This window comes from Aedes albopictus, chromosome 2 (assembly GCF_035046485.1).
Source record: "Aedes albopictus strain Foshan chromosome 2, AalbF5, whole genome shotgun sequence".
Lineage (NCBI taxonomy): Eukaryota > Metazoa > Arthropoda > Insecta > Diptera > Culicidae > Aedes > Aedes albopictus.
This window is the reverse complement of record NC_085137.1, coordinates 207,392,962-207,408,383: the sequence shown is the minus strand read 5'-3', so window position 1 is coordinate 207,408,383 and position 15,422 is coordinate 207,392,962. Positions and strand designations below refer to the sequence as shown.

General features: G+C 43.0%; 1 protein-coding gene across 1 annotated transcript in view; it reads right to left on the bottom strand.

Annotated features, from left to right (window-relative positions):
* Positions 1 to 15,422, bottom strand: part of LOC115265005 (neurotrimin) — a 370,539-nt gene that overhangs the window by 53,179 nt on the left and 301,938 nt on the right. The window contains exons 4-7 of the mRNA XM_062851040.1: positions 10,641 to 10,799; positions 10,440 to 10,568; positions 10,153 to 10,303; positions 9,078 to 9,220 (exon numbers count right to left, since the gene is read on the bottom strand). Of these exons, the coding sequence (XP_062707024.1) occupies positions 9,078 to 9,220; positions 10,153 to 10,303; positions 10,440 to 10,568; positions 10,641 to 10,799 (582 nt within the window). The remainder of the gene's footprint in view (positions 1 to 9,077; positions 9,221 to 10,152; positions 10,304 to 10,439; positions 10,569 to 10,640; positions 10,800 to 15,422) is intronic.

Here is a 15,422-nt window from a genome sequence, read left to right as displayed (position 1 = left end):
TTTGCGTTCACGGAAGCCGAATAGCACTTGCAGCAACGGCGTTAGGAGATCAGGGTCCTTTAAGAGCATACTATTGAAGGAGACTCCTTTGACAGTCGCCGCAGCGTCCCAGACGAGACGTATCTTGCCCGGCTTCTTGGGGTTGCGAACTGCCCCTAGCGGCAGGTACCACACTCTTGCTGGATCGGCTGATTTCAGTTCTTCTGATGTAGCTAGATGTATGTACCCGCTCTCCTGATATTCGCTGATTTGCCGTTGTACGCTGTCCTGAAGTTCTGGATCTGCATTCATGCGCCGTTCGAAACATTCCAATCTCCGTTTAGCCATGGCGAAGCTATCAGGAAATTTGAAGTGGTCGTAACGCCACAAAAGCCCCGTTTCAAACCCCTTCGTTACGCGCCGAGTCGTCCGCTCCAATATTGACCGCGCTCGCTTATCTTCATTCTGGGCGCTGGACATCTGCTACTCCCACGCTCTCGACAGAAAAGAAGTCCTTGACCAGGTCGTCCAACTCCCCGTCCTTCTTACATTCGCAGATGTGGAAACTAGCATTAGCCGATGGGCTGGCGCCAGCCGCTATTCCTGAGATTGTCCATCCCAACCGTGTTTTGCTGGCGATGGGGTCGCCTAGTTGACCCTCACGTATCTTCAGCGCTGCAATCAGGCTAGCGTTGTTGGAACCTATGAGGATTCCGGCCGAAACTGAGCGATAACTCTGGATAGGGAGTCCTTGTAGGTGAGCATGCTGCTTAGCTAGCTCCTCGTAGTTCAAGGACTGTTCTGGTAGACTGAGGTTCCTCACCGTACGAGTGTCATTCAAGGCATACCTCGAACTATGCGTGGCCTCGCTGATCTCGATCAGGATTCGTTGAGATTTTGGTTCATGCCGTGTAACGTTATTCGTCCAGGATAGGCAAAGCGGAAGATCTTCCCCGTCGTCGATTCCAAGTTGCTCAACCACCCAATTCTCTACCAGTGTCATAGACGAACCATCGTCCAGAAACGCAAAGGTTTGCACCGACCTTCCCTTCCAGTACAGGCGCACCGGAAGATACTTAAATAGAGCAGACTGCATCGTGGAGTGGTGTGCGTTTACCCGTTCACTTGGTTGCTTTGTCGTCTCTGTTTCTTTCGCTTCTTCGTTGGCCACCTTGTTTTGCTTATGAAGAACTGCGTGTAGAAGAGGATGATGGCGCATCGAACATCCCTCTGTGCCACAGCTGGATTGCATTTTACACAGTCTGCGACCGTGCTTTCCCAAACACGTACGGCAAAGATGATTGTCTTGCGCGACCTTCCAACGACGTTCCGGATCCATCTTCTTGTAGATCGCGCAGTCCTTTACCTTGTGCTGCGGGTCTTGGCATGCTAGGCACAAGACCGATGAAGATGACTCCTGTTTCAACGAATGGGATTTCTTCGCTGTTTCCTCCGTCGAATGAGCGTTGAGGAAATATCTTTCTTTGGCCTGTCGTTTCTGCTTTCACTTCAGGTCGACCTCGGAAGTTTGGTATCCGAAATCACCGTGACATCCGAAGCGGCTACGACGAGTGTAGACAGGTATGCCGAGAACGTACGGAGGTCCACTGCTGGAAAATGCCGCTTGTACAGCGCCCAGTCCAGGCGCAACTGTCCCGGAACTTTCTCGACCAGCTCTTGGAGTAACACTGGATTGCACAAATGTGCCACTTGACCCGCAGCCTCTAGATGGTCGCAGAGATTCTGCACAGCCATCCCGAAGGAAATTAATGTTTCTAACCTATCTGGCCTAGGAGCCGGTACCTCCCTTACTTTATTTAGCAAATTATGGATAATAAGCTCAGGGCGTCCGAAAAGCATATACAAAGTGGACAACACCTGAGGTACACATGCCGGTAGAAGCAGCCGACTTTTGACTGCGTCGTACGCCTTACCTTGTAGTGCCCGCTGCAGTCGCGCCAGATTTTCGACATCGGTGTAGCCACATGCCGTGGTGGAGTTGATGTAGGCGCTGTAGAACAGAGGCCAATCCTCCGGGTCGCCTCTGAACGGTGGCAAATCCTTCGGCATTACCTGTCGAGCCAATAGTTGCTGATGTGTAGGTCCCACTGGAGCATACGGGTACGCGAAGGCGCCGGGCTGTCCGGCGAGTGCCGGTTGATCTTGGAGATAGGGCTGTCCTGAGAGAGGTTGCTGACCGGGTATTGATGCCTGGCCCGGGAGAGGTAGCTGGACAGGAACATACGGTTGGCTTTGGATCGACGGGATGCCGAACATTTGACTTGGTGGTTGGTATATCGATAAAAGCGGGGGCATCGTGGCGCTTGTTGATACTGCGCTCATCGTTGCTCCATGATATTGTTGGGGCTGTGTCATCATCGGAACCGTACTGCACGCTGGGATTGGAGCCGGTGGTATGCTCATCGCTGACAACGAAAGTGACGTCATAACTCGACTTCTCGGAACCGCTCCTTGGCTCACATATCGCTCGAGCCCCGGTGCCGACAAAGAGACGGATGGCACGGAGCTATATGACACCACTGCTGGTGGTATCACGCATGACACGGACGGTATTGCTGATATCGTTATCGAAGCTATTTGGGCCATATGCGGTTGCGCGGGAACCGTGACGGGGGCGTAAGATGCCGAGCTGTTTACGACGACCGATCTGGAAATGGGCGTTGACGTTGAATTGGACGGGGTGGCCGCCGATGCACAGACCTCCGACACAGCTGGCTGTATTAGCGACAGGTTCGTGAGCTGATTGTCCACCCTCTTCATCCATTCTTCTACTCGTCCTACTCCAGAATCTTCCACGATCGTGGTCATTGTTGGTATATCCGCCTCTCCGCTCTACAGAATCTGACCTCTCACCTCCGAAATTGCCGACTCCAGATGCTGCTTCTTTCTTGCCAACTCCAGCATGTGTTGCGCCTCCATCTCTTGTTCCAGAATGGCCTGCTGCTCTTGCAGCTGTCGTAGAGCAGCTTTCGTTTTCTCGGAGAATTGGGAAGAACTGCTGCCGATGAGAGTTGCCGATGCTGCCGATGCTTCGGAGAGTTTGCCACATTGGCCAGCCCAGTGGTCACAATTGATAACGGTGATGTTGAAGGAATTCCTACGGTTGTGGTTAGGGGAAGGATTGACGGTGGAGGCTGATCGGCAATCGATGACTTGCATGTCTCGCATTTCCAGTTCCTCACTCTCCGGACGCTATCATCCACTCCCGCACATCCAAAATGGATCCATTCCATACAAGTCGAGCATTGGACCATATTGTCCAGGCTGTTGGACTGCTTGCAGACTTTGCAGTCATTGCGATCCGTTTCGGGCATCGCGAATGGTTAATCCGATTGTGGGCTTAACCTTGAAATTTGTTGGTTCGATGTAGTTTCGGATCCGCCTTATAAAAAAGCCAGTTTTGCCTTTTTCAAGCTGAAAATTGTATTTCATTAGTTTTATTAATTATACAGAGAAATTCAGACTTACGTTAAGGTATCCAACTGTAATTCGAACAATCCAACAAAAATTTACAATATTTATTTAATTTAAGGAAAAAACTCGGGAAAAAACGTGTAGTTCACTTTAGTTCATAAATTGTGCTGACAGCTGAGCTCTATTCAGTGTTGTTTGACAATCGCTGTCAGGCTCGTAGAGCCTGCAGTAGCTGATGATGAACAAGGGGCATTCGAGCCAGTGCTGCCAGTGTCCGCAACATAAGTACTTGTATGCTAGAAGCGCTTCCCAACATTTCACCAGGAACGCAGACAACCAGTAATCGTACATATATGATGTTGCATAAGATGATAAATTGGAGGCCATATGCGTGCATGCCTCCATTTAGGCGCATGTAAAATGTACGCATATCACCTCCACTTTAACATCCTATGCAACATCTTATACGATCACTGCTTGACTGGGAAATCTTTCAGGAATTCACCCCTGAAGTGTAAAATTAGCGTTATGTTAAAATACACATAAATAAAAAGAAAAAAAAACACTTGGGGTGTTTTCTTCCGAGATTTCTCTAGAAAATACACCACGAAACCCTCTAATAATTCTTTCTGAAGGCGTTACATACTTTGCGGGAATTAAACTTTTTTATTGCATAATCTGAAACTATGATAGCTAGAGAACACACATTCCGCATTTCATAAAGATTGGAACACTAGAACCAAAGTTACAGCATATTTTTTTTCTATTTTTTTCGAATTTGAAATCTCGAGATACTGAACGGTTCAGTTTTTCATTAAAAAACCCGGATTGATCCACCTAGTGGTGATAGTGCCTTTCTCGTCAAAAATGTACTCATGATCTTTCCGTCGACGCAAGCATCGTGAATGCTGTGAATACTTTATTTATAAAAGCAAGAATTCGTCGAGTTGGGAAACTTACTGATGTCACATATTTCCGATGTTATGTTCAATGTTTAGGTAGAGATGAAAAATATCAGGCCTCTTAGTTGACTGCGTGACCACCTTTAATATTACTGGAGACCCATCAATACCAAGACAATAATAACAAGCTTAAATATAATTTATTTCACAACCAAAAATCACTTTACAGTCTTCGATAATCTTTTTTCGGCACATTTCAGGCTATACCGTCGTGCGGGGCTTCTTTTTACACTTTTTCATGATTTTTAAACTTTATGACATTATAACTCCCAGAGTAGTGAATGGATTTCCACAATTTTTACACATAATAATTGTGAGTATGTATGTAGGATGTATGCAAAATTTGAACTAAATTCATCAATAAACAAAAAAGTTGTTCATACACCAATCGGACACATCTCATATAGAACCAGATGGGGGCTACTTTGGACATTTTTATCTAAAACAAAATTGCATTTCAAATTCCAGGTTTATTTAGAAAACTACTTTGTACCAATACTGTAGTATACTATATCAGACATAATTTCAATAAATTTATGCGTTTGAAGATGGTTCCGTGCTACCTTTGGTATTATAATCAGCGTGATATTGCTATATAAATAGCCTGAAAAAAAGGACCATCAATCTTTTATTTTGGTGAAATAGTCATTCATAATGTATAACGATACAAATATTCGATTGTATATGCTACGTTGATATATTTTGAATTAATTGATCAACCCTTTGAAATTTATGAACTGTAGAAACAATGCTTACAGACCAAATGTTCTAATACGTTATGTATATTTTATTGATTTATTCGATGTGTTTTCGCGTCCTGCCAAGCAATAAACGGTCTGTTTGAAAAATAATTTCAACCAATTGGAGGAAAAACTATTGCTTCGTAATAGTCCCAAAGACATCAAACAGATTTGAACTATATTTCGAATTCAAAAAATCCATATTCGAAAGTGTCCAAAGTAGCCCCGCATTTCAAAAGTAATCCCGCACGACGGTACTTTATTATCATTGGTTACTAGATTCAAAAAATTTGACCAAAAAATGAAAGCAAGTGAAATTTTTCGTACTGAATCCAATTCAAATTAGAATCATATAACAGAGCGCGAGGAGCAATCAGTTGGATCAAAATTTTGCGCAGCAATTATAGACGCAAAAAGGAGATTGAAAAACTTTGCTCGAGGTTGATGCGATTAAATTTCGATTTTCTCATGCAACTCCCATTCTAGTGTATATTTGCACCTCAGGAATATGAGAAGGTGTGATTTGATGAGAATCAGTTTTGTCAAGATTTTGTTCTCTTACACATATTTATCGCTTGCATTGATTATTTTCACTGTTTTATCACTTCCTGTGAGATACCCGGAACTGGTTCCAAGACTGTACCTATTGTCTCAAATATGGTCTGAGACTAGTTTATTGCTAACTGTTCAACAGGTTTTCTGAATAGCCGAAAATTGATATGCATGCATGGATTTGATTCATTTTACATTTTGGTCATTTTGAAAACGAGTTCTACCGGTAGACTCTAATGTGATCTGAGACTATTTTCTTGTAAACCGTTCATCAGGTTATCGAAAAAGCCGTGGTTTGATGTGTCGCATGCATGGATTTGGTTCACTTTTACATTTGACCATTTCCAGCGGGACATCCGGAACTGGTTCTAGAGCACTACCGGTAGTCTCTGCTGAGATTTAAGGCTATTTTCCTACTTACTGTTCACCAGGTTATCGAAAAAGCCGCTATTTTATGTGTCGCATGCATGGGTTTGTTCAAGAGTTTGGTTCACATTTATGTTTGATCACTTCTGGCGGGACATCCTGAGCCGGTTCCGGAATACTACCGGTAGTCTCTGCTGTGATTAAAGGCTATTTTCTTGCTTACCGTTCTTCAGGTTATCGAAAAAGCTGCTATTTAATGTGTCGTATGTATGGGTTTGTTTCCTATCTACATTTGACCACTTCCGACGGGACACACGGAACCGGTTTCAGAATACTACTGGTTTTCCAAAATACAGTCTGATTCTATTTTATTGCTCACCCTTCATCAGGTTATCTAAAGAGCCGCGATTTGATGTGTCGCATGCATGGGTTTGGTTCACTTTTATATTTGACCACTTCCAGCGGGACATTCGGAGCCGGTTCCGGAACACTACCGGTAGTCTCTGCTGGGTTAAAGGCTATTTTCCCGCTCACTGTTCATCAGGTTATCGAAAAAGCTGCTATTTAATGTGTCGCATGCATGGGTTTGGTTCCCATCTACATTTGACCACTTCCGGTGGGACACACGGAACCGGTTTCGGAATACTGCTGGTTTTCCCAAATATAGTCTGATTCCATTTTATTGCTAACCGTTCATCAGGTTATCTAAACAGACGCGATTTGATGTGTCGTATGCGTGGGTTTGGTTCAATTTTATATTTGGCCACTTCCAGCGGGGCAGCCGGATCCGGTTCCGGAACACTACCGGTAGTCTCTGCTGGGTCAAAGGCTATTTTCCTGCTCACTGTTTATCAGGTTATCGAAAAAGCCGCTATTTGATGTGTCTCATGCATGGATTTGGCTCACTTTTATATTTTGCCACTTCCGGCGGGACATCCGGAACCGATTCCGGAATACTACTGGTTCAGATATGGATTGAGAGCATTTTCCTGCTTACCGTTCGTGAGGTTATCGAAAAAGCCGCGGTCTGATATGTCGCATGCATGGTTTTGTAGCATTTTCATATCTGGCCCCTTCCTGGGGTACTGGTCCGGAACACCTAAATGGCCATAACTCCGGAACGGCTGAACCGATCTGAACCATTTTCAATAGGAAACGATGGGACCAGATTCCGCGTCGAATGAACCGTCGGTCATTAAAATCAGTTGAGGTTTACTGCCAAAAAATGATGTGAGTTTATTTTGTACACACACATACTCACACACACACATACACACACACACACACACACACACACACACACACACACACACACACACACACACACACACACACACACACACACACACACACACACATACATACACACACACAGACATCACCTCAATTCGTCGAGCTGAGTTGATTGGTATACGTGACTCGACCCTCGGAGCGTTCTATCAAAAAGTCATTTTTGGAGTGAACATATAGCCTTTCCAGTACACTTAGTGTACGAGAAAGGCAAAACGCATAATTGGATTAAAAAATACTTCGTTTAAACTTTTTACACCAAAAACTCCGAATTTTTTCCTTTAACATGGATTTTTATAGTAAAATATAAATTTTGTTAAAGTGAGCCATTCAAATGTCAAATAGAAAAAAATAAAGAAAAAAATATTGAAAATCGGTCAACTATTTTTTAAAATACAGTGATCACCGTAACGGAACTTTTTAAATACACCATTTCAAGATAGGCGATGCCGCCCCGTTTGGATATCTTTCAATTCGGCCCTCTGTAGCACCATGAGTGCACAGGACCGAAAATAAGTATGGGAACGAAGCGTCAACGATATGGGAGATAGACCGAAAAGATTTCTATGTTTTTGCGCAAAGTACTGATCTCCAGTTAGCCTAGTGGTTAATGCCATGGGCATAGTGTTTCATTGTGCTTGCCTCACAATATACAAATTCATGCAATGGCAGGCAAAGAAAGCCCTTCAATTAATAACTGTGGAAGTGCTCAAAGAACGCAAAGTTGAAGCGAGGCAGGCCAAGTCATGTGAGAATACATGTGAAATGAATGAAATACGGTAGACTTCAGTGGGTTGGATACATAGTGCCAATGTTGCAAGAAAGAATTGCGAAAACAATATTCAGCATGCATCCAGGAGGAGGTTGACGAGCTCGTGGACGGCCGATAACACGCTGGCTGAAGAAGTCCTGGAAATTTCGAAAATTGTGCATGGTGTCTTCGAGGGGGGGGGGGATATGGGTTTGAGAAAGTTGAAAATGAGTGCCCGTAGTTTATGGACTACGCACAAATCCCAACCAAACTCAGGAACAACCCAAGTAATATTTTTTAGTTAAATTGACTGGAAGAGGTTGTTAGAATCATCATAAAACCAAAATGAAAGGTATTAGGTTTTATGACGGTTTTAAAAACCCCTACAAAACTTATTGACCATTAAAATGTTACTTGGGAAGTTTCAGTCACAACCGACACAAACCCCTCATGACGAAGAGAACAAGCCTGCCGATAATACCCAAAATCACTCTATTAATAACAGATTAACAATGACTTTTTCAATTCAATTGGTGATCATTATTGGCCATTCAATCTACAATTTGTCAAGCAAATCCAAGTTCTTGTTTGTCCACGGTACATAACAAACATTTTCCACAGGTCGATATCGGACGACATCGCCATCCACTGCAGACTACAAATGTTTGTTCCATGATTGTCATCCCCAGAATGGCATTAGCTTCCCACCAGAATTATCCTGTTGCCTGGCACAGGGTGAGAACAAGTGTTGTTTATTCAACATCGATTTGCACAAACGACAACACTTGTTGCTCGGTGACTTTGTGCGGGTGTCTGTTTATTTGCAACGGAGTAGCAGAGTCAGCAGCATCTTCCTCTGTTACCTCTACCAAGTTCCCTACACACATTGACTGTATCGACGAAGTTCAAGGGGGGCGGGCAATAATGATGTTGACAAAAGCAAATGCATTCATTCAGTAGGAGCAGTTGTGTGTCGGTTGATCTCGGAGCAGTTGTACTTACAGTATAATCTGATTGTCCCGTCGGCTTCTCCTCGTGGGTTCTTGGCTATGCACTTGTAGATACCGTAGTCGGATTGCTGCACCTCGCTGATGTGCAATCGCATCACCGCTTTGTACGAAGGTGTCCCAGGAATGGATTCAGTCCTGTTGAGGGGGGCAAATGGAAAGTGGAGAGAATTAAGTACTTTGTGTGTGATATCATTGTATTGGAAGCATGGTGTTTGTGTGTTGCAAGTTCTTGTCCTTGAGATTAAAAAAATAGGCGGATACAAATGTTCATGTAATTAGTGAATGCCGACTTCTTCGCAAACCCCATAAAGCAAACATGTATACCGACATGTAAATAATATTTTCAAGCCCAGTGAATCAAAATTCAACCATCGCGCAACAATAAAGACAATGTCGCAACCTGAATTTGTTGTGACATTCTACCTAATGCGACATAGGCTTGTCCCAACTTGAACAGAATGGGACAAAGATCGTGCACCCCGAGTTTAGAGATTTTAAGGCTTGCATTGTGATTTTCCAGCGGTAATTTCGAGTCGGTAAACACTGCAACGCTGCTGAAGATGTATCATCAAAAAGATTCGATTTTGGGTTGGTAAATATTGATTATTCACGAGTTGAAAAGTACGCAACAAATTCAGCTTCCGTTTTGTCTGCAACAAAAATTTTCGAGATCATGTCATTATCTTTTACCAGTTGGGATAAAGAGTAATTGCCGCGTCTTCTTTGTTGCTTGTTTTGTGCCTCTTTTGTCTGACAATTCTCTTCACTGTTCAAGCCTAATGAGAACAAGAACTATGGAAAAGTCTTAGAGAAACTTATCTGTCACAAACACTGTACTGTGAAGTGGATATAATTATTCTGAAAATTGTAACTCATTGTTTTAATGAATTCCTAATTTTGCTATCAGCAATTACCACTCGACAAAAAAACATCAGCAAACCAATAGAATACCGTACTTATAGAAAATCAATCTACATACTCGAATACTCATAAAACAAAAGATGCCTAAGGTGTTTGCAGTGGTAAACTGATCAAAAGAACAAATGCAATTATTGAAATAAACTCACTTGTATTTTGCGGACTCATGTATCATTTGATCATTCTCCCGCGTCCAGTAGTTGAGTGAGGTAGGGTGTGCTTCCGTAATGCATTCCAGTGTAACATTATAGCCCAGGGGAATGCCAACGAGCTGATGCGAAGTCCACAGTATTGGCGGAACTGTTCGGTGCAGTGATGGGAGAGAAAAAAAAAATAAAATAAAAAATGTAATACAATTATCGAGTTGCTATTGCGTTCCAGTGCTCTTGAATAAAATATAGACACTCATACACGCACACAATGAGTCAATACTCACAATCGACACTGACTTTGATCCTCTTCGATACACTCGGCGGGACACCGTTGGAGGCGATGCACAGGTAGGCTCCCATGTCGTGCCGTGTGACCCGTTCCAGCGTCAGGATCTCACCTTCCCAGTCGTTTACTGTGCGGAGAAATGCGGAATGCGAAACCGATAGTTAGTCGATATTGATATCACATAATTGGTATCAATTACCTGTGATATTTTTAGACACGGTAATCTTTAATGGACCGTCTCGTTTCCACTTAATCGATGGTGGTGGACTTCCGGTGGCATTACAACGAAGGGTTATGTTGGCTCCTTCTCGTATGATGACATCACTACTGGAAACCGAATCATCTATATTGGGTGGTACTGGAAGAACACAAGAAAGAAAGTTTCCATTAAACAACCAACTCTATCTATTTAAATATGATTCGTTGATTAAATCAGTTCAAGTACGCTCAATAACATGGCGCGGTGAACATGACGATTATACCAACACAGCACTAAACGTTACATAAACATAGGTCCTGTTTTAAGGAAAGGTTTCAGAAACTTAATTTTTGAACACCTATAGGAATTAACGATTTTCACAAAATCCGGTCAATTTGTGTGCTTTGCGGACGACATGGACATTATCGCTAGAACATTTGGAACGGTAGCAGAACTGTACACCCGCCTGAAACGCGAAGCAGCAAAGGTCGGACTGGTGGTGAATGCCTCAAAAACAAAGTACATGCTGGTAGGCGGAACCGAACACGACCGGATCCGTCAGGGTAGTAATGTTACGATAGACGGGGGTACTTTCGAGGTGGTGGAGAAATTCGTCTACCTCGGATCCTTACTGACGGCTGACAACAACGTGAGCCGTGAAATTCGGAGGCGCATCATCAGCGGAAGTCGGGCCTACTACGGGCTCCAGAAGAAACTGCGTTAGAAAAAGATTCACCCACGCACCAAATGCACCATGTACAAAACGCTAATAAGACCGGTGATCCTCTACGGGCACGAGACATGGACCATGCTCGAGGAGGACCTACAAGCACTCGGAGTTTTCGAGCGACGCGTGCTAAGAACGATCTTCGGCGGTGTGCAGGAGAACGGTGTGTGGCGGAGAAGGATGAACCACGAGCTCGCTGCACTTTACGGCGAACCCAGCATCCAGAAGGTGGCCAAAGCCGGAAGGATACGGTGGGCAGAGCATGTTGTAAGAATGCCGGACAACAACCCTTGAAAGCTGGTGTTTGCAACGGATCCGGTTGGCACAAGAAGGCGTGGAGCGCAGTAAGGGTATGCGGTATGGGATTTTTTCAAAGCGATACCAAACGAAACGGTATGTGAATTTTTTAATGCGATGCGATACGAAACGAAACGAAATTGGAAAATGTTTCGTGAGAACGATACGAAATCAGAATTCACTCGGTATTTTTCGAAACGAAACGAAATTTTCGTAAAAATTTCGCGGAATTCTGCAATTATATCAATTTTGTGCAAATTTGCATTTTTTTCCTAACGATGGCGTGAATTGTGTTTCCCTCAAGACTCTCATCCCCTAGACTTCATTTGCCATATTTGAGTGTTAGACCATTTGGGCAGGGGGACCAGTTTACTTGAAACTTTGTACATGACTAGATATTGTACACATCTCACTGCATACCAACCACCAATTCAATTGGTGCAAAGCTGACTGTGTTAGCGCGCAAAGTGAATTTTAAACCACAGATATTGAAATTTTCAACAATTATATTAATATCCTAAAAAGATTGCTCCAATGACGCTTGAATTTCTATGAAAATACCCAGTAAAACCAGTGTGTTAGGCTGCCCAAAAAAAAAATCGATGTTCAAAAAGTCAAGGTGCTCAACCCTTAATTATACATATTTATGAGCATATTATACATATATGAAACATTTTTGAAAAACATTTTGATTTTCTAAAAAATCGTTTAGATTTAGAGGTTTCGCCAGGGCTGGTAAAAGATCTATTTTTTGAGCATTTTTCATCAAAATTTATTAAAAAAATACATTTTTTATTTTCAACCATGAAAATTTTATCTGATAGAACTTTTCATATGCGCCATTTCTATAAAAAATATTTATTTTATTTGAACATTTTTGCTGATTAATGATTATCCTGATTAAACGTCGCGATCACCAAGGCAATCTTTGATTATTTCATTCGCAATTTCATGGAATGTTTCAAATAGCAGAAGGTTATGAATTATGGTTTAAGGATCGTTTGCAGTTCAGAAGGAATTTTCCGGCCTATCTTGATGCATGATAAATTGCTTATCTGAATCGCTTAAGAAACCGTTTTTCTTCCATCACAGCACGCAGTTCTGAAGGAATGATAACTCAAAAGGCAGTTGTAGAATGTTTCTGTCAGTAATCACTCAAGAACTTTTTTGAGCGGATCCTTAACACGAAATTGAACTCTACGCAGCAACTTAAGCTGTTTAGTGAATTCCCTTAGTGTAAAAGTTGGCCTGGCACATAGTGGAGTTATCATTTGTCGTGCTCACCTTACCTTTTGGCATTTTCAAATCATACCTAAAAGTCTTTAAAGAAATTCGTCAACAAACATCGGCATGAACTCCTGCAGATACACTTGAAAAACTTTAAGAATACCGCTACGAACTCCTAAATTAGGTAACTCTAAAAAATAAACATTTCGAATTCCTTTAAAAAGGGAAAATAATGTACTGAGCGGATATTATTTGAGTGATTCCATTTGAGGTCAATTCCTCGCTTCAATGGTGAATCTCTTTAGACAGTTCCAGTGGAAATTTAAACTATTTCAAAAGAGTTTAACCAGAAACTTTTCCATGGAACAAACCGAATGTGTCTTAATCAATTTGTCCTGGGATTTCCAATATATTTTATACAGGTATCTCCTGAGAGAGCTTCCATGTTTTCTAAAAACTTTTGCTAGTATATCCCACATCATATATCATTTAGTCCTGTTATTCTCCATTACTCTGCTAAAAATTCTTATCAGGAATCTAAAGTGAGGATTTTTTTTTTTACATTTGGTTCCATCAGGAAGATTAATCAAAATATTATTTATGGTCTAACGTTGAGAGCATCCTTCCAAATAACACACATGTCACAGAAAAGTCACGGTGGTACAGGTGTTTTGTTGCGCAGAAGTGACTATGACTTATTTCTAGCAAGTAAATGTTAATTTTTAAGAAGTAAGTCACAGTGACTCCTGCGCAACAATAACCTGCGCCACCATGACTCTTCTGTGACAAGTGTGTTACTTGGGCTTTCAAAAAATGTCCTTATGGTAGGTAAGAGGTTTATACGAGATTTGTTTTGTTTTTATTATAGAAACTTTCAGCCTGGCACTGGTTTGTTTCTCGATATTCAAAATGATTTTATAACTCTTTTCAGTAACTTGAGATTAGCAAGATATCCGATAGATGTTATGGACATTTATACTATGAACTTGCTTTCGAAATTTATTAGACATTCCGCGGAATTCCGTTTGATTTCGTCAAAATTATTTTTTTAGAGACGAAATTTTTTGAATTTGGCGAAACGAAACGAAATTCAAAACCATAAATTTCGCCTAGTTGAATTCCGTGGAATTCCGCGGAATTTCGTTTCGAGGTGTATTTGGCGAAACATTTCGGTATACCGCATACCCTTAGAGCGCAGAGAGCACGATGGGCGGACCAGGTGGAGCGTGACTTGGCGAGCATTGGGCGCGACCGAGGATGGAGAGCGGCAGCCACAAACCGAGTATTGTAGCGTACTATTGTTGATTATGTCTTGTCTTAATGATGTTGAACAAATAAATGTATGTATGTAAGGAATTAATTGGAACTAAACAATATTTGCTTGACACTATTCACTTTATAGCACCAAGCAGGTGTGAACTTGCCACCATTGACACCGGGAGGTGACCAAGCACAGAGACATACGGATTGCTCAAACGGAATAAACCTAGGCGTGGCTGGGCCCATCAGTGGGCTCTGCTGGCTCTCTTTTGAAATTCCACACATCCGGAAGCAACTCTGTACAAGCGACATGACACCGCTTTTAAAGTGTCACAGGGAATGCTAGGGGAATGACGCCAGTATGTTCCTGATTATGGTATACTGGTCATGCTTTGTAATTGGTAACTGAGATGGTACACGCTTTGACTCTGACTTGAAACGTTAGATGGGCTAATGTCGGCGCTGTCTTCTGTCCCATTAAACCTTAGAGTACGTTCATGACCTATGATCAGCTTAGGCAACCAACTTGGTGGAAGTAGGTTCAGATGAACACTCCTGGTTAACGCTGATCCAGCTTTGAGTCCAGTCCCCATAAAGGCCTGGGCCAACCCTCGGGTGGCATCCCTGCTTGCATAAATAACCACCAGAATCAGTGGTGACTACTTCATTTGCAGTGTGGGGTAGCGGCTCTCAGAGGGACTACCAAACCCATGAACAACAACCACAACGTGATCGAGAGTGGAGAGGCAGAGGGAACGCCGTTGAACCTTTTTACGCAAGGAGAACTGGCGAGATCGTCACAACGAGGGGCTGCGGGTGTATCCAACAGCGAGCAGGTGGCAGGTGTTGGTAATTGCCAAACAGCTGAACGAGCTGATCGGCTGCTCAAGCGGGCGGACTACCATCAGCAAGGACCTGGAACAGGTGCTGCTGAAGCTTCGCAAATCGCTGGCTCTGGCCAAGAAAGAGTATGACCTCCTGGTCGAAGAACGGAGTGCAGCTGATGCGAGTAAGGAGGAGTGGTCCACCCAAACGGACAGCTTCCTCTTTTCTAGCAACGCGACGATGCAACACAAAACCATGCAGCTGGCCTGAGCCGTAGCGGACGGCCAGCACGAGCAACCAGTTCCCGAGTCGATTGCAAATCGCGCAAGGGGCAGGGAAACCAAGCCTCAGGAAGTCAACCCTAACAGAAACGGTGGCTAACCGAACCAAGGGAAGGAGAAAACTTGGATTATAGTTAGAAAGAAGAAGAAGTTGAGAAAAATAAA